The sequence below is a fragment of the Echinops telfairi genome, unplaced genomic scaffold, assembly GCF_000313985.2.
Source record: "Echinops telfairi isolate 266 unplaced genomic scaffold, ASM31398v2 ScPeMD7_41;HRSCAF=154, whole genome shotgun sequence".
Classification (NCBI taxonomy): domain Eukaryota; kingdom Metazoa; phylum Chordata; class Mammalia; order Afrosoricida; family Tenrecidae; genus Echinops; species Echinops telfairi.
In genome coordinates this window covers 405,353-429,135 of record NW_022103939.1, presented here as the reverse complement: position 1 = coordinate 429,135, position 23,783 = coordinate 405,353, and the positions used below count along the sequence as shown (strand labels likewise).

General features: G+C 46.6%; 1 protein-coding gene across 1 annotated transcript in view; it reads right to left on the bottom strand.

The window, feature by feature from the left end:
- Window positions 1–21,163, bottom strand: part of TRIM3 (tripartite motif containing 3) — a 38,014-nt gene extending 16,851 nt beyond the window's left edge. Inside the window, exons 1-2 of the mRNA XM_004717060.2 lie at window positions 21,078–21,163; window positions 9,010–9,175 (exon numbers count right to left, since the gene is read on the bottom strand). Of these exons, the coding sequence (XP_004717117.1) occupies window positions 9,010–9,140 (131 nt within the window). The 5' untranslated portion in view covers window positions 9,141–9,175; window positions 21,078–21,163. The remainder of the gene's footprint in view (window positions 1–9,009; window positions 9,176–21,077) is intronic.
- Between the last annotated feature and the right edge of the window lie 2,620 nt (window positions 21,164–23,783).

Sequence of the window (23,783 nt, the reverse complement as noted above, 5' to 3'; positions counted from 1 at the left end):
TCTAACTACGAAAATATTTGATTTACAAATAAGGAATCCTACTTCGCGGAATTTCATTTATCACGGTAGGGTCTAGAACCGATTAACTGCGATAAACGAGGGTTCACTGTATATTGTTATAAGTTCCCAGAAGCTCATTTTCTCTGGGAGTGCTCAGGGAGCTGGCTGCAGGAGAAGTGGCAGAATTACCCAATTATAGCTCTGATTCAAGGATAAGGTTTTGCTAGGTGGGTTTTGCAAAGGTCAAGGGGTAAGGGAACCGTGGGGTCAGTCCGATGATCCACCGTAGGGACCAGGATAGGTAACAAAGACAGGGAGGTTGAATTGAGTTGGTGACTTAGAGAAGAGTATGGGACAGGGTAGTAGAAGGCAGAAATCTGGTAAGGGGGTGTATGACCACAGAGGTGGTTTTATTCTGGGTGACAACAAGATCCAGGGCACGGTTGGAAGAAAGCGTGACTGCGGCAGAGGGAAAGTCCCAGGAGATCAAATGGTCAGGAGGGAGAGTGGGTAGTGAATCACGCAGAGGGTGGAAGAGCTAGGGAAGAGCAAGACGGGCGAGTCTGTTTCCCACGTCTACGGTAATCCATTCAATGGGGAAAAGAGTCTTTCTAATAACCAGTGCTGGCAAAACTGAAGATCTGTTTACAGAAGAAATTAAACAGGAACCTTATCTCACACTCCATATAAAAACTACCTCAAGATAGATCACAGAATTAAATGTAAAATAATCTAAAGCAATAAGGATCTAAAGATGAAAAAAATAGGGGCAAACTTAAAGCCCCTAATTTATGGCATAGTAGTCACATAGTTAACATTTCTCACAGCAGAAGATAAACGAGTTGAATGGTAGCTCCTAAAAATTAAACACTCGTATGCACCAAACCGCTTCTCCAAAAGACGAAACAGAGCACCTACAGACTGGGACAAAATCCTAGGCAGCAGCACTATCTGATAAACTCTAAAAGTTATAGAAAAGCTCCAACAACGTAACAACAAAGGGACAAACGCTCCAATTAACAAGGCTATGGGCAGACACTTCGCCGAAAACAGTCAGGGGGCCAACAAATATGGGAAGAGGTGCTTGTGATCATTAGCCACTGCTCTGCAGTGGATTCTGACTCACACCAACCCTGTAGTCACCAGAGGGATGCAAACCAAAACATCAAGGAAGCATTATCTCACCCCAGCGATGATCAGAAACAAACAAACAAAAACAACAACAAATGAACAAATGTTGCCAAGGAAATAGGGAGACTGAAATTCTCGTCTCCTGCTCTGGGATTGAAACATAGTATAACCTCTGTGAAACTATTAACAAGAGAGGCCATGATCTACCCATCCCATTACTGGGTGTGTAGTACAAATAAGACCAGGGCAGGAGTCCAATACATACCTACGTGCATTGCACTATTATGCTGCCATATACAATACCCCCAAAAAAGAAACAACCTAAGTGGTCACCAGTGAACTATTCCACACATTCTTACAAGAGAACCCTACACAATGTGAAAGAATCACAAGGAGTCCGTGAAACACCTCACAACGCGGGTATATGCAGAGGGCATTGCGCTGAGTGAAATAAATCAAATATTGTATAGATCACTGTTATAAAAAGAAACAAGAAAAGGTTTACACAAAGAAAAAAAACATTCTTAGATGCTTACCACAGACAGGAGGCGAAGAGAGGGAGAATCATTAACTAGAGTAGACATCTATTAACTTGGGTAAACAAGTGACAACACAGTAAGGGTTCGGTCAGCATACTGTGGCTAAGGCAAAGGAAGGCACTAGGAGGCAGGCAACAGTAAACAGCAACATTGCTAAGTACAATTATATCTACAGCTCTGCAATAAAATAGCACACAATAATGTATGAGTGAACACAGGTAGATACACCACCTGAACAGGTGTGTAACAGCATATGGGAGTACACCATGAGCTTATAAAGGCTTGGCAGAGGATAGTTCTACATAAGCTAGTTCTATGTTCTACATAATGTATATATCCAGGTAGATAGTAAAGGGTCCAGGGGACAAAGCTAAGCAAGCTTCATAGCTATAAAACACCCCGAGGGTCTGAGTCACTGGGTTTGAGAGGCTGAGATCACAATCTCAGGGGATGTCCACGTCAACTGGTATAAGACATTCCCGAAAGGCGATGTTCTACATCCTGCTTTGCTGAGTAGCGGTGCTGTTTGAGTCAGTTCTGACTTACAGCTACCCCATCTTGTACACTAGACCAAAACACTGCCTGATCCTGCGCCATCCTCACAATTGTTCTTATCTTCGAGCCCATCCACGTAACCGCCGCGTCAACCCATCTTGTCAAAGGTTTTCCTCTTTTTCGCTGCCCTGATACTTTCCCAAGGATGGTATTTTTTTCCAGGGACTGGCCTCTCCTGACAACATGTTGAGAGTAAGTGGGGCGTTCTTCAGACACCTTTCTTGCCTCAGGAACATCCTAGCTGTACTTCTCCCGAGGCCGATTTGTGAGTACTTCTGGAAATCCATGATACGTTCAAGATTCTTCCCCATTCAATGTTCAACTTTCACCTGCACGAAAATACCGCCATTGAAAATACCATGGCTTGGATCAGCCGCACCTTAATCCTCAAAGTAACATCCCTGTTCTTCACCATTTTAAAGAGGTTTATACAGCAAATTTACCCACTGCAATGTGTCCTTTGATCTCTTGCTTGCTGCTTCTATGAGCTTGGATTGTGGATCCAAACAAGATTAAATCCTTGACAACTTCAATCTTTTCCCCATTGGTACCTACAGGTCCAGTTGTGAAGATTTTGGTTTTCTTTAATATTGACTTGTAGTCCATACTGAAGGCTGCAATCCTTGACCTTCATCAGCAAGCACTTCAAGTCCTCGTTTTCACCAAGCAAGGTTGTGTCACATGCATAACACAGGTTGTTAGTAAGCCTTCCTCCAACCTTGATATCACATTCTTGTTCAACTATCCAGCTCCTCTGGCTATTTGCTCAGCATATAGACTGTGTAAGTATGGTGAGAAGATACAATCCTGAAGCACACCTTTCCCGATTTTAAGCTATGCAGTATGTCCTTGTTCTTTCCACACAACTGCCTCTTGATCCATATACAGGTTCTCTATAAGCAAAATGTAGTATTCTGGGATTCCATTCTTCTCAAGGTTAGTCATAGTTTTTATGGTCCACACAATTGAATGCCTTGGCAAAGTAAATAAAACACAAGTAAATATATTTCTGGCATTCTCTGCTTTGAGCCAAGATCCATCTCACATCAGCAATGTCCCTTGTTCCACATCCTCTCTGAATCTAGCCTGAACCTCTGGCAGCTCCTGTCAATATATTGCTGCAACCACTGTTGAATGGTCTTGAGCAAAATTTTACTTGCATGTGATATTAAGATATTGTTCGATAATGTAAGTATTCTGTTGGGTCACCTTTCTTTGGAAGGGGTACAAATACGGATCTCTTCCAGCCAGCTGGCCAAGTAGCTGTCTTCTAGATTTCCTGGCATAGATGAGTAGGTGATTCCAGTGCTTCCTCAGCTTGTTGAAACACTTCAATTGGTATTTCATCAATTCGGGAAGCCTTGTCTTTGGATAATGTTTTTTATCACTGCAGCTTGGATTTTCTCCTTCAAAACCATTGGTTTTTGCTCATATGCTACCTCCTGAAATGGTAGAATGTTCACTGGTTTTTTCAGGTATGATGACTCTGGATTCTTTCCATCTTCTTTTGATGCTTCCTGACTCCTTCAGTAGTTTGCTGAAAGAATCTTTCAATATTGCATTTCAAGGCTGGAAGCTTTTCTTTAGTTCTTCCAGTTTAATGCAGGTTGAGTGTGTTCTTCCTTTTTGGTTTTCTAGCTCCAGGTCTTTGCATATGTTATTAAAATATTTTATTTTGTCTTCTTGAGTTGCCTTTGAAATGTTATGTTCAGCTCTTTGACGTCGTTATTTCCTCCACGTGTCTCAAATCTGGGTAGAGCAGAGCATGTATATTGCTATAAATAAGAACCCTGACACACGGAATCCAGGACAGATGAATGCCTCAGGAACAGTAATGGAAGTAGCAATACCATGAGGGTAGGGGGAAGGTGGGAGGAGAAGAGGGAGAAAGGGAGATCTGATTGCAATAATTAATGTATACCACCACCACCCCCTCCCCAGGGGGACAAACAACAGAAACATGGGTGAAGGGAGACAGCAGATGGTGTAAGATATGAAAATAACAATAATTTATAGTTTATCAAGGGTTGACCAGGGTGGGAGTGTGGGGGAGGGAGAGAAAAAAAGAGTCACTGATACCAAGGGCTCAAGTAGAAAGAAAATGTTTTGAAAATGGCAACACATTCACAAATGTGATTGATACAATTGATGCATGGATTGCTATAAGAGCTGTAAGAAACTCCAATAAAATGATTCTTTTTTTTAAAAAAGAGCAAGTCGGATGATCCTTTCAGGACCAGTGGTGTGAGTGGCGATACTGGGAGGGTAGAGGGAGAGTGGGTTGGAAAGAGGGAACCAATGACAAGGATCTACATGTGACCTCCTCCCTGGGGGACGGACAACAGAAAAGTGGGTGAAGGGAGACGTTGGACAGGGTAAGATATGACAAAATAATAATTTATAAATTATCAAGGTCTCATGAGGGAGGGGGGAGCAGGGAGGGAGGGGAAAAATTGACGACCTGATTCCAGAGGCTTAAGTGGAGAGGAAATGTTTTGAGAATGATGAGGGCAATGAATGTACAAATGCGCTTTACACAATTGATGTGTGTATGGATTGTGATAAGAGTTGTAAGAGCCCCTAATAAAATGATTTTTTTTTAAAGACAAAAAAAAGGTGAATAGATTGTGGAATTTAAAACTGATGTACGCTCAGTAAACCTTACCTACATCACAATAAAAGTTTAAATAATTTTTTTTTAAAAAGAGCAAGTTTCAGAGTCTCTTCTGACGTCCACTTTGATTTTTCATTTCCTGTCTTTTTGATAACCTTTTACTTTCTTCGTGTAAGAGGCTCTTGATGTCGTTCCACAGCTCATCAAGTCTCCTGCCAGTGTGTCAATGAGGCAAATCTATTCTGTAGATAGTCTCAGAATTCAAGTGGGATAGTCCCATGGTCATATTTTGGCTCTCATGGACTTATTTTCATTTTCTTCATCTTGAACCTTAACTTATGAGCAATTGATGGTGTAGTCCAGTCAGTCCCTGGCGAGCTTTAGCTGCTAATATTGGCCATCTGTCTCCACTGTCTTTCCCACAGATACAGTCAATCTGATTTTTGTGTATTCCATCCAGAGAAGTCCAAGCCTTTTTCGCTGTTGAAAAATTACATTTGTGATTCAGTCGCTGGTCTTGCAAAATTCTATCATGCGATCTCCAGCTTCATCTCTGTCATCAAGACCATATTTTCCAACTACTGTTCCTTCTTTGTGTCTCACGTTTGCATGTCAGTCACCAATAATTGTCAATGCATCTTGATTGCCTGCTTGATCGGTTTCAGACTGAAGATGGTTCAACTTCTTCATCACTAGCTTTGGTGGTTGGTGCATAGATTTGAAAATAGTTGTACTGACTGATTTTCCTTGGAGGCCGATAGACACACTCCTGTACAGACAGCGCTGTACTTCAGGTTCTTGAAATGCCCTTTTTGACGATGAATGCAATGCCATTCCTCTCGACTGTTTCATTCCAAGCAGAGTAAATCATAATTTCCTGATTCAAAATGGCCAATACCAGCCCATTTTGACTCATTTATACCTATGCATTCCATTTAATATTTTAAACCTTTCAACTTTCCTAGATTCATAACCAGATTCATACATTCCAAATTTTAATTATTAATTGATGTTTGCAGTTGTTTCTTCTCATTTTGAGTTGTGTCCCATCAGGAAATGAAGGTCCTGACGGCTTTATTCCCACAGGCTTTGCTCAATTCATGTCATGATGGTTGCTTCTACTTTGAAAAGGCAGCTCTTCCTCAACCCCAGGGGCTCATCCTCTGGCACCGTCTCTGACATTCTGCTTCTTTTCATGAGGTTTTCAACACCTGACAATGTTTCTTTTCTCTCCATAAAGTTTTTAGTGGCTAATTCCTCAGAAGTGGACAGCCTATTCCTTTTTTGTATTCTGGAAATTTTGCTGAAACCTGTTCAGTTTGGGTGACACCCTGTTGGCATTTGAAATATCACTGACATAGCTTCCAACATCACAGCAACACACAAGCCGCCACAGTGTAACAAACTGGCAGACAAGTGGTGGGATGAATAGCTAGAGGGTCTTAAAATCTTGTGGGGATCTCAGGTCAAACTATTGGTTTCTTCCCCAGGTGGAGTACAGAAGAGTGAAGAAAATCAATAACTAAAGGAAATGATTAGTCCAAAGAATTAATAGACCACTTGAACCATAACCTCCACTAATTTGAGACCATACAAACTAGATGGTGCCTGGCTACCACTATCAAACATTTTGTTTGGGCTCACAGTAGAAGGCCCTAGGCAGAGTGGGAGAAAAATGTAGACCATAATTCACAGTCATAAACAGATCACACTTACTGGTCCAATAGAGACTGCTAGAACCTCCGAAGAATATGGCCCTTAGGCGACCTTCAAACCTGAATTGCACCCACTTCCAGAGATCAACTTGCAGCCAAACAACAGACAGACAGATTAAGTGAACACTAACAGCCATGAAGAACGCGTTCCTCGGAACAATCCACTGGTCCGAGACCAAAAAGGCAGCATTTCCCCAAAACAAAATAGTTCAGAAGGCAGGAAGGGGCAGGAAAGATGGGCAAATAGAAACGGAGAACCCGGCTGGTCCGAGTGCAGTGGGGTCACATCTAATGAAACGGAGAACCCAGGCAAGAAGTGGGAAGAGTGTTATTACACAGAGGGGATTGTAACCAACGTCATAAACAAAATATACATACATTGTCAAAAAGGACACTATGTTACTCTGCAAACTTTCACCCTAAGTGCAATAAAATGTTCAAAAAAAACATTAAAAACAAAGTCAACAGTAGATCAGGGATGGTGGTAGGAAGTTGCTAGGTAGTCCAACAGTGAAGTTGCTAGACTAGCAACAATGACGAGAAGAGGGAAGAAAAGCAGTAGTCTTCGAGAACAAAGCTAGAAACCGTGTCCCTGCAGCACAGCCCGCTCTCAGTAAAGAGAGCAGGGGGAGAGTTAGAGCAAAGAAATGATAAGAAGAGCCAGGAACCAAGACACCCAAGACCAACTGATGAAGGATGAGGACCTGACAGAGAATATGGACAAAATACAAATGTGACTGGGCACAAAACCGCGCAAAGGCTTTGTTTGGCTCTCAGGCTTATTTGTAAGGCAAAATCCCCTAACAGTTCTAAAATCCTCCCGCTGGGTTTCTAGTTTCCTCCTGTGGCACCCAATCACTCTTGCTCTGCTCCAGCTTCCTGAGCTCATGTAGGCCTTCTGACCTGATGCACACACGTTCGTTCCTTCATGCCACATGGCCTTTTTGCTTGCTCTTCCTCCTGCTTAGAATGCGTTTCCTGACCCCTTCACCTAGTTAACACCTACTCATCCTCAAGATCACACCTCAGGGGACACTTCCTTAGGGAAGCCTTCCGATTCTTGCCACTAGAGCAGACCTCAGATGCTAAGTGCTCATAGCCCGGTAAGCTTTTATGGGAGGCCCTTATTAAGGGTGAAATATTTCATTCATCTGTGTAATTACTTGATTATTATCTTTCTCTTTCATATCATGTAAGATCCTTAGAAGCCAGCATCATAGTTCCTTGGGTTCATCAATGCATACACAGTACATGGGACAGGGTCTAGCATGCAGTAGTTGCTCAATAAATAAATCAGGTGTCCTGGTCCCTGGCTTTTCTCACCATTACCTCCAGCTACGGTAAGTCTTCCCTCATTATTTGCTGAGTGAGGTAGTTAGTTTATTGTGCCAACCTGGCCGATAAACACATGTGGGGTTAATTGAAGGGCAGAGGAATAAATGGCTCAGTAAGCCTTGCCTTTCGAGTTCTTGAGTCTCTTGCTTTCTGATGGTCGGACCAGGGTGCAGCTGCCTTAGCAGTTCCCTGCTTTAGCTGGCAAGGCTTACTTCCTGCGAGATATCCCTGAGGAGAAGCCACATGGACCTACCCTGATGCAGCCCTGGGTGCTGGAGCACCCATATGGAGACCCCTGCCAGCGTTGGATGTTTACACATTCACTGACTTGGCTTTCCTCCTGCAGTCAGCATCAAAGGAAGACTTTGTGGATTGGTGTTGGACATATGGGTTAATGGGCTAATGTTGGACTTGTGGGCTTGGGCAGCACTGGGTTGGGATGTTTTCTTTTTTTTTTTTTCTTTTAAAAAAATCATTTTATTTGGGGCTCATACAACTGTTATCCCAATCCATACACACATCAATTGTGTAAAGCGCATTTGTACATCGTTTCTCAAAACATGGGATGTTTTCTTGATGTGCATTTAACCTTTATATAAAACTCTCTCTTATACATGAGTTTCTGTGGATTTGTTTCTCTCAAGTACCCAGCCTAACACACTGAGTAAATGACTGGAAAATAAACAAAAAACCAGGGTGTGGGAGGGGCTGACTTTCACAGAGTGCCTGAGGCTAACAATGGGAGTCAGGCAGACTTCGCTTCAATGTCCTCCCATTGGTCATCAACTCTTCTGGTGCTGGCAAGGGCTGAGGGTCTCAGCAGTGTCTGACTTTGCTGATGGTATTAATAACTACACCTTGGGGTTTGGAAAGGGCCAGAGAAGGCCCTATTCTGGGCAGGGTCCATGGCCAGTGTTAGGAGCTTCTCAGCCTTCCATAGATTCTGGCATCCACACCTGACTCTGCTACTAGTAAGGGTTCACCCACGCCCTTTATCATATGTACACCCATTTTCTTTACCTCTAACAGGTTTGCATATACTGCTCCCCTCTCATGAGTCCCCCACAATGTCCTCATCCCACCCTAACATGCAACGCTCCTCTGACACAACCCCTCTCACCTTTCACAGAAGGTATGCAGGCAAGGCAGAACCTTGGGGCACCTGTACCGATCCAGGCAGATGCTGCATACCAGGAATTGCTTGTCCATCGGTTGGACCTCTGGTCCAGGACTATCGTCTCTCTTCGCCATGGTGCCCACGGATGGTTCCTACCACTCACACCAGCCTGTGTATAGAGAAATGGTCAGTACCAGGGGGACAGAACTTCCACTCTCATCTAGTCTAATCTGCTCCTCATGTCCCCCACATCCCACCCCCGAGAATAGGCCCGCATTTTTTTTCTGGCTTGGAGCAAAACAGGGCAGTGCTATGGCAGGATTACAAACCCACGAGTGTACCTTGTATAGCATGCATAGGTAACTAACTCCAAAGGGGCTGCAGGGTTGGAAAAACCCATACAATGCACACAGGATTTGTGTAAAGACAGTAAGTGGGTTGGCTGACCCTTGAGCTTGGTGCTGTGTGTTCCACTCATGGGTTGGCTGCTTACCAGATACCTGGCCTTTGAACAATTCAAACAACCTCTTTGAGCCTCAGTTTTCTCATTCGGAAGATGGGAAGAATAAATCCTCCCTCAAAAGGTGGAGAACTTTCTAGATGTCTGGTAAGGAATGCCCATTTTCACTGTTCTTCTGCCCTGCCCCTTCCCCCATCTAACTCTCCAAAATTGTCCTGCAGCCCCTTCCTGATGGGGTGTCTCTCTTCTGAGACTTGCTGCACTGGTCTCCATGCCCTGGTGTCCCCTCAGCACACCTGTATGGAAGTTCACTCTTTTCACATCTGATCAGTATCCAGATTTGTGGGTGCTGTCTCCTGAACATATCAAACCCACCCTTTCTCTCCGGTCACACATGTCTTAACTCAGGGTACCATCAATTCTGTCCTGGATTACACCAATAGCCTTCTAATTGGTGTCTCTTCCCTTGTGCCTTCTCCTCCATCCCCCCTGGCAGCTACGATGAGTCTGCTAAAACGCACGCCTAATTTTGTTAATAAACCAAACCCACTGCTGTCGACAATTCCGACCCACAGTGACCTTGCATGTGCAGAGAACAGCTCTCCACGAGGTTGTCAAGGCCACTGTGACCTACTGGAAGTAGATTTCCAGGCCCCTTAGCAGAGGTGCCTCTAGGTGGGTTCAAACAACCAGCCTTTCAGTTAGTAGTCAAATGCCCCAGCCCTTAATTGTGGGACTTGTAGCCAGCTGCCTAGTTAGTAGTGACACCCTGTTTAAATGTCTTCGGTGACTCTTCATTGCCCTGAGAACAAAGTCCAAGTTCCTTAAGTTAGCCCCCAAAGCTTAACCTCTACCTCTTATGTTCGTCTACCTCAGCGGTTCTCAACCTTCCTCATGCCGTGACCCTTTCATACAGCTCCTCAGCTTGTGGTGACCCCAACCATAACATTATTTTCATTGCTACTTCATAACTGTCATTTTGCTACTGTTATGAATCACAAAGTAAATATCTGATATGCAGAATGTATTTTCATTTTTACAAATTGAACATAATGAAAGCATAGTGATTAATCACAAAAACAATATGTAATTATATATTGTGAAATATTTATTTCTAATGACAAATAAATGAAATTTTGTCTTGAAGCACAGTGTAACATGGGTTAAGTCTTCACACCACGTACTTGTATGTGGGCGTATCTGCATGTGGGCGGACCCGCCTGGAGATAGATAGAGGAGCAGTGTCTCAGTTCCTAAGACCATTGGAAATGTGTTTTCCAATGGTCTAAGGCAACCCCTGTGAAAGGGTCATTTGACCCCCCAAAGGGGTCGTGACCCACAGGTTGAGAACCGCTGCTCTACATGCTATCCCCTCCTCTCTCACAACGCTTTGATCAGTCACACTGGTGGCCCTTTCCATTCCTGGAAGCCTTGTTTGCTCTCTTTTGCTTCTGGGTTCTTATAACGAGTTCCCCCCGCCTGAGATCCTTATCCTATGCCACCCCCATCCCACTTGTCCAGCTGAGTTCTAGTTATCCTTCAGGTCTCCAGGTAAATGTCACCTCCTCCAGAAAGCTCTCCCTGATTTCCTCAAGTCTGGGTTAGGTGTCTCTCCTCTGTGGCCCTTTGTTGTGGCTGTTGTTAGGTGCAAGTCAATCAGAAAGAAACACTGCCCAATCCTGCACCATCCACACAAGGGCTGTTATCCTGGAGCCCATGGTTGCAGCCACTGTGTCAATCCATCATTTTCTGTTGGCCCTTTACTTCACCAAGCCTGATGTCCTTTTCCATGGACTGGTCTCTCCTGATACATGTCCAAAGCACTTGAGACAAAGCCTCACCATCCTTGTTTTTAAAGAGCATTCTGGCCATAACTTTTTCCAAGACAGGTTTGTTTGTTCTTCTGGCAGTCCATGGTACTTTCAAGATTCTTCACCAGCACCGTAACTCAAATGCTTCAGTTATTCTGTGGTCTTCCTTATTCAAAGTCCAACTGTCACATGTGTATGAGGCGGCAGAAAATACCATGGCTTGGGTCAGGAACACCTCATTCTCACAGTGACATTTGCTCTTCAGGATTTCAAAGAGGTCCTATGTGGCAGATTTGCCCAGTGCAATACGTCTGTATTAGTCTGGGTACTTTGGAGAAACAAATCCACAGCAACTCATGTATAAGAGAGAGTTTTATGCAAAGAAAATGTGCATCACGAAAACATCCCAACCCAATGCTGCCCAAGCCCACAAGTCCAACATTAACCCATACCCAACACCAGTCCACAAAGTCCTTCACCTCACAAAACAGAGGCAATGATGCCGACTGCAGGAGGAAAGCTGAGTCAGTAAACGAATAAGCATCTCAGCACTAGCAGGGGTCTCCATAAGGCTGCTCCAGCACCCAGGGCTGCATCGGGATAGGTCCATGCGGCTTCTCCTTGGGGATGTCTTGTAGGATGTCAATCTTGCAAGCTGAAGCAGGAAGCTGCTAAGGCAGCTGCATCCTGGTGCGACTATCACAAAGCAAGAGACCCGAGAACTAGAAAGGCGAGGCTTCACCACCCATTTATCCCTCCACCTTTCAACCAGACCCACATGTGATTATCGGCCAGGCTGGCACAATTAACTAACTCAACGTCCTTTGATTTCTTGACTGCTGCTTCCACGAGCATTGACTGTGGACCCAAGCCAGATGAAATCCTTGACAACTTCAATCTTTTCTATTGGTCCAGATGTGAGGATTTGGGTTTTCTTTACACTGAGTGGCAACCCATGCTGTAGGTTCCAGTTCTTGATCTTCATCAGCAAGTGCTTCAAGTCTTCCTCACTTTCAGCAAGCAAGGTTGTGTCATCTAGTCATCTACGTATCACAGTTGTTAATTAATCCTGATGCAGCACTCTTCTTCATACTTCCCAGCTTCTCTGATGATTTGCTCAGTGTACAGACTGAAGAAGGACGGTGAAAGAATGCAGCCCTGGTGTACACCTTTCACAGCATCCCCTTGTCCTGTTTGAATGACTGCTTTTTGAGCATGATGAGGAATTCTGGAATTCCCACCCTTCTAAATGTTCTTCTTAGTTTGTTATGATCCACACAGTCAAATGCCTGTGTCCCTTAGCACCAATATTTTGCCCATCGTAGCATTACCCGATAGCTTTCTTGCTGCCATCTGCTTCATCTACAGACGGAGATTCCCTAATAGTGAGAGTTAGTTTTTGTTTTTATTCCAGGCACTTAGCACAGAGCATGCATGACATAAGGATCCATCTATACTTAATGAATCTATTCAGCAATTTGACATCTATTTATTAAGTGCCTGCTTAGGGTTAGAGTGATGGACAGAACACATATAGTCACCGTTCTTCTAGTAGGAAGGCGGCATCATATTTTTAAAGTAATAAATAAATATAATTACAAAATGAACGGGGGTGGGGGTGGGGGTAAGTTCTTTGACAAAAAGCACAGAAGAGGCAAGGCTGCTCTAAAAAAGGACCTTTTTGATGGGGTGACCAGGGAAGATATCTTCAAACAGAGCTCTGAGGGCCAGAGGAAATACTGTAGGGGTAAAGACAGAGGCATTGAGGGTGAGGGAGGGCAATCATGGTAGGCTAAAAGAATAGCACGAGTGGAGGTTCTAGGACAGAAAATTCACATGAGAACCCAAAAGGACAGTATGAGGAGAGCAAAGTGCATATGAGGTAAGAGGTAGTTTAGAAAGCTAATAAAAAAAAAAAGAAAAGAAAGCTAATCAGAGGAGGGGCCGGCCCCAATCCCAACGACGTGGACACCCCCCACCCCGCCTTGCAGAAGAATCCACTTCAGAGGACTGCACTGAAGCTACAGCTCAGGGAGAGGGGCATGGCTGATCAGAGCACACGGGAGCAAATGAAGGGGGAGGAAGAGAGAGTGGAGCGCATCCTGGTCCACCAAGCCCTTAGGACGATATTCCCGCTCAGAGCAGTCAGAAGACCATATGGCTGGCCCCACTACAAGACATGATGTCCCTCACTGACCCATCGGGGACAACACTACACAACTAGCACTACGGGGGACAACAATGGAGACATAGTGTGGGAATTGCCACCACACTGAGGCGAAACACTAAGGGTGTGCAACAGAACAGCAAGGGGAACAGAGCAACAAAGTCCCCAGGGCATACCAAAAATAGACTGTGGGGCCAGGGTGTGACACCCCATCAGACTCCACCAGAAAACACTCTTATAGGTCAACAAACAGACCTTGAACTATTTACAGGTTTTTTCTTTTTTTGTTATTGTTTTTTGTTTTGTTTTGTTTTCTTTTGTTGCTTTCTTTTGCTCTGTCTTGCTTTTTGTTCATATTATTATCTCTGCAGGTCTATCTAGATAAGATAGGTGGGATAAACAATCTGGAGGAGAAAACAACGGGACCTACAGTTCTGGAGGGACATGGGAGAGGGGGAGGCGGGAGAAAGAAAGTGGGTATTAACAACCCCAGAGATACGGGAGCAACAAGTGATCCAAATTCGATGGTGAGGAGGGTATAGGAGGCCTGATAGGGCTTGATCAAGGCAATGTAACTGAGAGGAATTACTGAAACCCAAATGAGGGCTGAACATGATAGTGGGACAAGAGGAAAGTAAAAGGAAATAGAGGAAGGAATTAGGAGACAAAGGGCATTTATAGAGGTCTAAATACAGGCATGTACATATTTAAATATATTTATATATGATGATGGGGAAATAGATTTATGTGCATATATTTATAGGTTTAGTATTAAAGTAGCAGATGGACATTGGGCCTCTACTCAAGTCCTCCCTCAATGCATGAACACTTTGTTCTATTAAACTGGCATTCCATGATGCTCACCTTCCTGACACGATGGCTGAAGACAAAGTGGGTGAATAAACAAATGTGAAGAAAGTTGATGGTGCCCAGCTATCAAAAGATATAGCATCTGGGATCTTAAAGGCTTGAAAATAAACAAGCAGGCATCTAGCTGAGAAACAACAAGGCCCACAAGGAAGAAGCACACCAGCCTGTGTGATCATGAGGTGTCAATGGGATCAGGTATCAAGCATCGAAGAAAAAAAATCATATCATTGTGAATGAGGGGGAGTGCGGAGTGGCAACTGGACATCCCCTTACATAAGGGTCTCGGGGAGGAGACGAGCCAGTCAGGGTGCAGTATAGCAACGATGAAACATGCAACCTTTCTCTGCCCCCCCCCCAATCAAGATCCCAATTCTACCCCATTACAAATCTGGCTAGACTAGATCATGTACACTGGTGCAGATCAGAACTGGAAATACAGGGAATCCAGGACTGGTAAGCCCCTCAGGACCAATAATGAGAGTAGAGACATCAGGAGGGGAAGGGAAAGGTGAGGGAGAAAGGGGAACTGATCACAATGATCTACATATAACCCCCTCCTTGGGGGATGGACAACAGAAAAGTAGGTGAAGGGAGACATCGGACAGTATAAGACATGAAATAATAATAATAATTTATAAATTATCAAGGGTGAGAGAGGGAGGGACAGTGGGAAAGGGAGGGAGGAAAATGAGGAGCTGATACCAAGGGCTCAAGTAGAAAGAAAATGTTTTGAGAATGATGAGGGAAACAAATGTACAAATGTGCTTGACACAATGGACAGATGTATGGATTGTGATGAGTTGTACGAGCCTCCAGTAAAATGATTTTTAAAAAAAGGTAATCAGAGATGAGGACTATGAAGGATTTGGGAGGTCACATTTAAGAATTTAGGTTTTATTCTAAATTAGGGAAATCATACAATTTACTAATTTTATATGATGTAATTTACAAAAATGAAGAATCTACCCTGGAAGTTATAAGGACTCAAGAGGAGCCAGAGTAGAAGCAGGGAGAGCAGCCAGGATGCTTTCTGAGCAATTAGGGTGAGATTTTAATGTTGGACACCTGCAGAGGTAGAGGCATAAAAGTAGATTGACTGAGAACTAATCATGAAGTCTACCTCTTTTATTCTAGTTTTTAAAAAAAGGACATTGTGATGAGCTCCATATGAGAGGACAAGGGAATGCTGAAAACAACTTCTAGGTTTCTGATTGGAGCAAATCCTGGGTTATGCAGAGACAGGGAGAGGAGGGGCTGGTCGGAGGAGTCTGTTTCAGGTAGGCTGAGTCTGAGCTGCCTGCGTGAAGTCCGTGTACAGATGTCAAGTAAGGGATAGGTGATGGAACTCCAGAGAGAGGTCTGGGATGATTATTGATTTGACATTGTTGGCAGATTAATGGCACTTAAAGCCCTGAGAATGGATGAGACTGCCTAGGGACAGAGTGAGGAGCAGAGGAAGGGGGGCCAGCAGAGGTGACTGAGATGATCCCAGAGGGAAGGGGAAAACAAAACAACACGTGGATCCAAAAATATTCACAGAAGAGAGTGATCTAAGAAAAGATGGGTGATGTAGGGTGAGACTGGAGAGCATCTACCAATTACAGTGTGGTGGGGACAGAAGCCAGATTAGTATGCCTGAGAAGTGAAGGGTAGAAGAGGTTAGCACAGGGAATGTATCCAGTTTATAAGAGGCATCTGGCCATGAAGGGAGGCTGGAAAACCGTGGACTACTTCAAAAAAAAGGCAGCGACAAGGGCCAGGTCATCCCTCAATGTGCGTCGTGACAGGCATCATTGATCATTGTGCTCTGGAAAGATCATAAGGCTCCGGGCTGGGCTGGATGTGCCCTGCCCTTCCCTATGAGAGAGCACCGGTCTGGGCAGAGTGGGAAGGGCAAGCCTGACAGCGTACTTTGCCATTGTGTGTACTGGGATCCTGAGGTTCTCTTTCCAGATGTGAGGGTTCTGGATCTAGAGACTTAATACCAGAAAAAAACAAAGCAGGAGGGACAGATTGGGAGTTGGTGGAAGGAACAGGAGGCCAGGCCAGAGCAGAGCTCAGGCTTCAGTCTGGTGAGGGGGGAGAACTGGGAGGAAGAGTAGGAGTGGTCTGCTGGGCCTTGATGGGGCAGCTGGATGCCAGGCTCCGCCTCTCTCCAAGCCCAAGGGGCTCTCCCAGCCCGTCTCACAGGGGCGGGGATTGGGCCACATCCAAGGCCGGGCAGCTCCTCCCTCCCTTCCCCTTCCTGCTTTACTTCCCCACCCAGATGCACTGGGCATTCAGCAGCTGAGGCCATGCTCCAGCCGGAATCTCTATGATTCCCTTAATCTCCTGTGCTCCTGTCCCCACCTCTTCCATCCCACTGTGCTCTAGAGATCTGCCCCCAAGGTCCTACAGTGAGGGGCTTAAGTGGACTCTATCACCACAGACATCTGGAGGTTGGTGGACCTAGGACAGAGATTTTGCTCTCCTTCCCAGGCTGCCTCTAGCTTTCACTGCATCTCTTCTACTCCTCCTGTAGGGCTAAATTTGAAAGGCAGCTCATTTCCTCAGTCACCATTCACTCAACACCTCTGCTAGGCCTGGGGACACAGAGATAAATAGTCATAGGTCAGCCTTCGCGGATTCCAGAGTCTAACAGATGGATTCCTGTGATGTAATGTGGCGAGGGCTTTGGGGATGGGGATGGGGATGGGGATAGGGTGGGTATGGAGGCTAGGGGTCAAGAGAATTCTCCAGAAGAAAATGGCATTTAAACTATTAGCCCTGGTGGCATAGTGGTTACACATTGGGTTCCTAGCCACAAGGTCAACAGTTTGAAACTATCAACAGCTTCTCAGGAGAAAGTGGGGCCTTTCTACTCCTATAAATAGTTACAGTCTGGAAACCCACAGGGGCAGTTCTAACCTCTCCTATGGGGTCACTATGTGTCGGCATCGACTAGTTGATTAACCAGGTGGTTAACATATACAGAGAGTTTGGCACCTTTTGTATCTGTAGACTGTGGCAAGGGAGGGCTCAGACAGAAGAGGGGAGGTAGGTAGGAGCTAGGTCACACAATGCTTTATTGACCTTAGTAAGCAGGGTAGACTTTACCCTTCCCTATCATGGGCTTATGGCTTTATCCAGAGAGAAAAAAGAAAGCTACTAAAGAGTTTTAAGTATAGAGTGACAAGAACAATTATTTTACTGCTTTGTAGAAGATAACTAAGAGGAGTCCAGGGCTAAAATATTGACAAGGGGAGGTAGAGGCCTTGACTAGGAGAGGTGAGGTCAAAGTGGATTTCATAGGGAGGAATCAGTAGAACTTGGTGTCTGGTTGATTTGCCATGAAATGGCAGGGGAGCAGGAGTCCAGGATGATTGCCAGTTTACGAGCTTGGCGACTCTGGAAGAGACACAAGTGCTGATAAGTTCCCCAGTTACTCCCTAAGTGAATGTGAAGTACCTATGGGACAGTCCAGCAGAGACGTCCAGATTAGCAGTTGGAAATATAAGACAGGGCCGAAGGAAGAAGTCTAGCCTGGAGATACGGTGTAAAGATGATAGCAGAAGTGGATGACATAACCAGAGAGTTTGTCAGGTGAGAAAAAAAGGTCTTTGATGGAGCCTTGAGGAACCTCAACCTTTAAGGGACAGGTCAGGAAGCAAAGCAGGCAAAGAAGATAGAGGGTGTAGCTAGAGATACAGAGAAGCGGGACAAATGCCATGAGTTTCAGGGGGGAAAAGAGTGATGTTCATTGTGAAGTGCTGCAGAGAGGAGCTGTGGTCTAAGGCCCACCCGCCAAGAAGTTGTCAGTGATTTCAAGGAGTGTGGCTTCTAGGAGGAAACAAGGTTCCGGGGGCTGAGGAAGAAGTGGATGGTAAGCAAAGGAAGACAGTGCTGACTCCCTAGATCCTCAGCATCTGCAGTGTGTGCTCCAAGGCTTGTCAGTGTCTCCACCTGTTCAAACAGCATCTATTGTTCTCCTGGACTTTCCCCTAAATGTCGCAGGATTCCTCATGTATATCATTTACACAGCCGCGCATGGAGGTGATCACGGCATTACTGACAAATGGATGTGAGAGGTCAGCGAGACTCACTTGCCTCCAGGTGTATTTAATCAGTTGAGATCTCAGGAAAAGGACAATAGGTCTACAGGTTACCGCCTTCGGAGCTTCTCTGGAATAGAGGAAACCTTGGATAAGGTAAAGTCTTCAACTCCAAGAAACTCTTTCTATAAGATTGGAGGTTAAGAGTGATGAAATTCACAGTACCATTTCCCTCACAGGTGTGCCAGACTAACTAGGAGGATGAACCATTCAATCAACTGATAAGCTTATCAAAGGATCTTACTTCCCTGGGCACACTCTGGGCACGGTCTTTCGAAAGGAAACACAAAGCTGAATCAGGCACAGTCCCTGTCTTTCATACACCCTTACATTAATCTGGGAAACAGAGATGGAAATCCAAAACTACTGTGTGATAAGGGTCATGATATTGGCATGTTCAAACCGCTATGACAGCAAAGAGGAAGAAACAGCTAACTCTGAAGATGCTTTATTTAACAATAAAGAAGGCCTTCAGATGAAGGATTGAGTTGTATCTTGAGGGCTAAGTAGACATTTGCCAGGTGCACTGGGAAAACAATGAACAATGAAACAGTAGCACCAAAAATTAAGAGGCATGGACCAGTTGGGTGAGAGAAATGACCCCCAAGGGCAGCGGCTGTGCTGAAGGCTTTCATGATCCACTCAAAGGAGGTTCTCTGCTGGTCTCTCAGGCTGCTCCACCACTGCACAGTCCTGGAATGTTTAGCTCCACAAGGCTTTGTTCTAGGGACAGTTCCCTGACTTTTCATACTCTGGGCAATCGCATCCTCTCCCACGGCTTCACTTAAATGTTAAATGACTCTAAAGAGCTATCCCCATGCAGAAGACTCCCTTGAATCTCAGGCCTGTAGATTTTATTTCATCGTGAACATGTATTGTCTGAATGATTTGTAGGGACTGATCACAAAACAATTCCTTTTCCCCTAAACTTCTTCTCCAGCTGTGTTTATCTCACTGAAAGGCTACACCATCCACCTTGTCACATGAATCAGAACCCTAGACAGCTTCCCAATTCCTCCTCTTCTTTCACCTGGATTTTGTATCTAAAATGTGTCTAGGTTTAAAGGTCAAGATAATCAGGATCTAGTGCTGGCTCTGTCAATAACTCCACTAACTCAAGGTGCGGTGCTGGGCAAATTCTCCTAGTCCCTTACTTGCAGATTAGGAAGAGAAGTCTACTTGTAACACAGACCTGAGATACCCAAAGGTTATTTTCCCCTACAGACTGTAATACGGGCCCAGTTAAATCCCATCTTGTACTCCCTGGATGATTTAATTTCTCTCTTCCGGCATAAAGCTAGGTGCCTTAGAGGGTGGTCACAGTTCCCCCCACTTCCCCTTTGAAATAAATGTCTGTCGAGTTTGAGTCACTTTGTCTAGGCGCCCTCCATTCTAGCCATATGGTTTTGGTCTGTTCTGCTGAGTACAGGCTGTTCAGACCTTGAGGTTTTGCACAAGTTCGTCTCTCGGCGAGAATCGCATTATCCCTTTAGTGGTGAGGTGGTGCCTGGCACACAGAAAGTATATAGCTGCTGACAGGAGTGCATGTCAGATCTCTGCAGTTCCCTCTCCCTAAAGCGAGAGGCAAAAGCAAGAGCACTGACAAACAAGAAAAGTCAACCATGCTCCGAGAAGCAAGACCTTTGCTTAAGCTTTCCCACAGCAAAGGGTAGTAAGTGCTCTGTCACTGGAGGCATGCAAGCCAAGGCAGAGCACATGCCAGGCCTGCGGACTCTGATTTCATTTCTGCAGACAAATCAGGGCTCCACTAAGGGGATGAATGGGCATTGGCAAGCTGGATCCACTGGCAGGAAGAGCCCTGTGAAGAGGACCTTGCACCTGCTATGACCTCCCAGATCTGATCATCCTGGGGCCAGTCCTAGACTTCTGCTGTTCACACCTGAGACCCCCACACCAAGAACATACCCACCCATACCACCTGCCTTCAGCTGGACTGACCTCCCTGGAGTGCAGTCTGCCCCTCCAGCCTGCAACCATCTGTCCCTGCAGGTTCGAAGCCCACTATCTGAAGCCAAGTGCAGAAGGGAGGGATGCCAAAGCCAAGGAGGGGCCTGGGGTCCTCCAGGCTGGGCCCCCGGCTGCACGGAGCCAGAGGGGGTCCTTTCCTACCAGAAGTCGCCTCCGGATGAGGCTTCCTGTCCAGCGAGCAGTGCTAGGGAAGGAAAGATTGTCCTCCATCCTGCCTGGTGTGCCTCTGGGCGGCCAAAGAGGGTGGGGGGTGGGGGAAATAGGAGGTGGAGGTGTCTGCACCAGAGAAAAAGGAGCCCTTCGGGCAAGCTGGGCCACAAAATTCCAGAGTCCCACTCAATAACCCCACCCCACACCCCACCCCCACCCTCGGCCGCAGCACTCAGCACCCTCGCCAAAACACACAAGCTCCCCAACCCCGCGCTCCCGCAAGGAACCTCACCCATCCACCCGCGCCTCCCCCCACCTCAGGCATAGACCTCACCTGAGCAGCCACAACCCGAAGAATCCCCCCCGCCCTGCTCTCACAGATATAGACACGCCTCACGTGGATGGAGACAGGCATCCGCGCCCCCACCCACAGACCCTCCGACAGACGCACACACGGCTTGGACGTGGACCTGGACCCCCACCCAGACGACAGGGATACAAACGCACGCCTGGGCCCCGCCCGTCTCACTCACCGCGGCGGGGAAGGATGGGAGGGCCGAGGCCCAGACTGCGGCCACTCCGAGGGGCCCGCGGCGCTGCCCCGCTGCCAGAGCCCGTCCACCCGGCCGGCCCTGCCCGCGGCGCCGCCCCACGTCCCGCGCCTCCGCCTGTCCCCGAGCCGGCGCCGCCGCTGGACCAGCCGCACAGGCCGGAGGGAGGGGCCCAGGCGGGGCTGCGGACGGGCCGGGGGAGGGGGCGGCCCAAGTGCTGAGGACCCACCCACGTCCCGCCCACCGCCGCGGAGGCCGCGCCCACTCCCCGCCCGCCCACCCCCAAGTAAGACTGTCCCTCCCCACCCCACCCCGTCCCCGCCACCCGCGGCTCCGGCGGGCGCTTCCTCCGCTGTCGCGCTGAGAGCAGGTGAGCCGGATCCTGGATCCCGGATCCCCGATCCCGGATCCCCGCCAGCTGCCTCTGGCTCTCGAGGGCTCCGGGGGAGGGGTAGTGTAGTTGGTCTCAGGGACTAGGAAAAGGCAGCTTTGAGGGGCAGCGATTACGGACTCTGGGAGCCCGGCCGGCTTGCCTCCTGAATGGAGGTACCCTCCCAGCTCTCTCGTGGGGCGCCCACGGAATATTGCTAGTCTGGTGTATGCTGACCCGGGGAGTCCTGGATCTTTGGGTGGTGGAGATCTGGGAGAAGGGGATGTTGGGGGACAACGGTGGAGGACTTTGATTCACCCCTAGATGCCTGGCGCTCTCAGGAGCTCCTCCCTGAGAAATTAACGGTTCTAACCATTCGGAGACTCATGTCCTCACCCCAAAGATCTAGAGCAATTCTCAGAATCATCGCATAGAACAGTAGTCCCGGTGGAAAATAATAAAAATTGTCCTGACCCTTAATAAGGACTGAGTGCTTATTATATTCCAGACACAAAACGAACCACTCTGTGTATATCTCATTTAATAATTTAATAGGCAGCTTCTTTTATTAGCCCTGTTTTACAACGTTAGAAACAAAGGGCTTTGGCTCTCCAGCTAGAAAGTGGTAGAATCAGTGGCCGAACCTGGCTGTTAGGCTGATTCCAGCCAGAGTTGGGAGATTCAGCTTGGAGTTCCCAGTGGACCATAAACAAAGTGCTGGCTTTTGGGGGGGGGGGGACTCAAAAAAGCTTCTGGGCAAAACTCCAGGATCTTTTAATTCCATATCCCCCATGAACTTCTTGAAACACACTTGTATATGACCTCTCACCTAATAATTAAGCTCATCAGATGACTAGAGGCTGCCCAAACCTAGGAAGCCTGCCGGGGAGCTGCAGTAAATGTGGCCAAGGTGAGCAAAGTCAGGTGTCCCGGGGCTCCCAGGAGAATCTGCTGCCTGGATTGTGCCCTTCACTCAGCCCTCCAGAGATAAGAATGTGGAAAGATTCTAGAGCTCTCATTGGCCAAGGTGCATAGAGGTGATGGCACCTGCCCTGCCTAAGTCAATGTGCTGTCAGGACATTTTCTGGCTTCACACAAGGTTCCAATTTGGGTGCTCACCTGGCTGTAGCGCAGAAGCTTGGAACTGCCTCAATTTCTCACTGACAAGAGTGGAGCTGGGTGTCCCAGGGTTTGTGACTGAGTCTGTAACCACTCAAGATTGAGCTGGAGCTTTTTGTACTAGACTACACAGGACAAGAGCATCAGGGTCTGTTTAATATTTTAACCTTCAGGACTTTCCTAAACTTTAGACTTCTCCTATGCAGTCAAGCTCTGACTTAAAATCCTTCACAGCGCCCTGTATCCCAGGATGCGCTCTTAACATCTTAGTCGTCTTCCTCTAGCTCAGTGATTCTCAACCTTCCTAGTGCTGCGACCCTTAATACAGTTCCTCATGTGTGGTGAGCCCCCAACCATAAAATTATTTCCATTGCTACTTCATAACTAATTTTGCTAGTGTTATGAATTGGGCGACCCCTGTGAAAGGCGTTCAACCCCCAAAGGGGTTGCAACCCACAGGTTGAGAACCGCTGATCTAGCTACTCCATTTTTCATTTCAGTCCAACTGAAGTCTTCCCAACTTACTTGGGGACTTTGCACATTAGGTTAGCTTCTCTGCTTACAATGTTCTTCCCCAGACTCTCCCTGGTCTCATCTTCCAACTTCACAGCCCCCATCTCTACCCATTTGGGTGGACCTCTGGAGTCCCCTCCTCTGGAGTCCCACAGCTCATTATACTTCCTGTATCCTAGGTCTTTTAACTGTATTGTAGTTGCTTAGTTACTTGTCTCTATCTCCCCACTAGGCTGTAAACAGTGTGGGCAGGGACTGTGCTTTATTCACTGATGTCTCCCCAGGGACTAGCACAGTGCCTGGCAAATAAAAGCACTCAGTAAATATTTGCTGTGTGAATGAAGGCATGGTGACCAACTGGTCCAACTTCTTCTGGACCATAGCTCTTAAGAGCCAAAGCTAACAAGGTGCTGCCCTGAAGAGCAAATAGGTTTTGTCTCCAGCGGGGCTGGGGCGAGAATAGGCCTACAGAATGTTCTTGAAACCTGTGACTTCAGCTGTCTGGTCCTAGCTCCTCTGACCCGATAGGGCTTTGGTATATGATTAAGCTAAGCATTTCTTCACCCAGTCCACCCTCCTGGAGTTCCCCACAAATGGACCTCTCTGGGCCTGCTTTTATGAAAGGTTTATTCCTAGTGCTAGGCCCCAATTCTCCAGGGCTCTGAGCACAAACTGGGTGTGGGGGG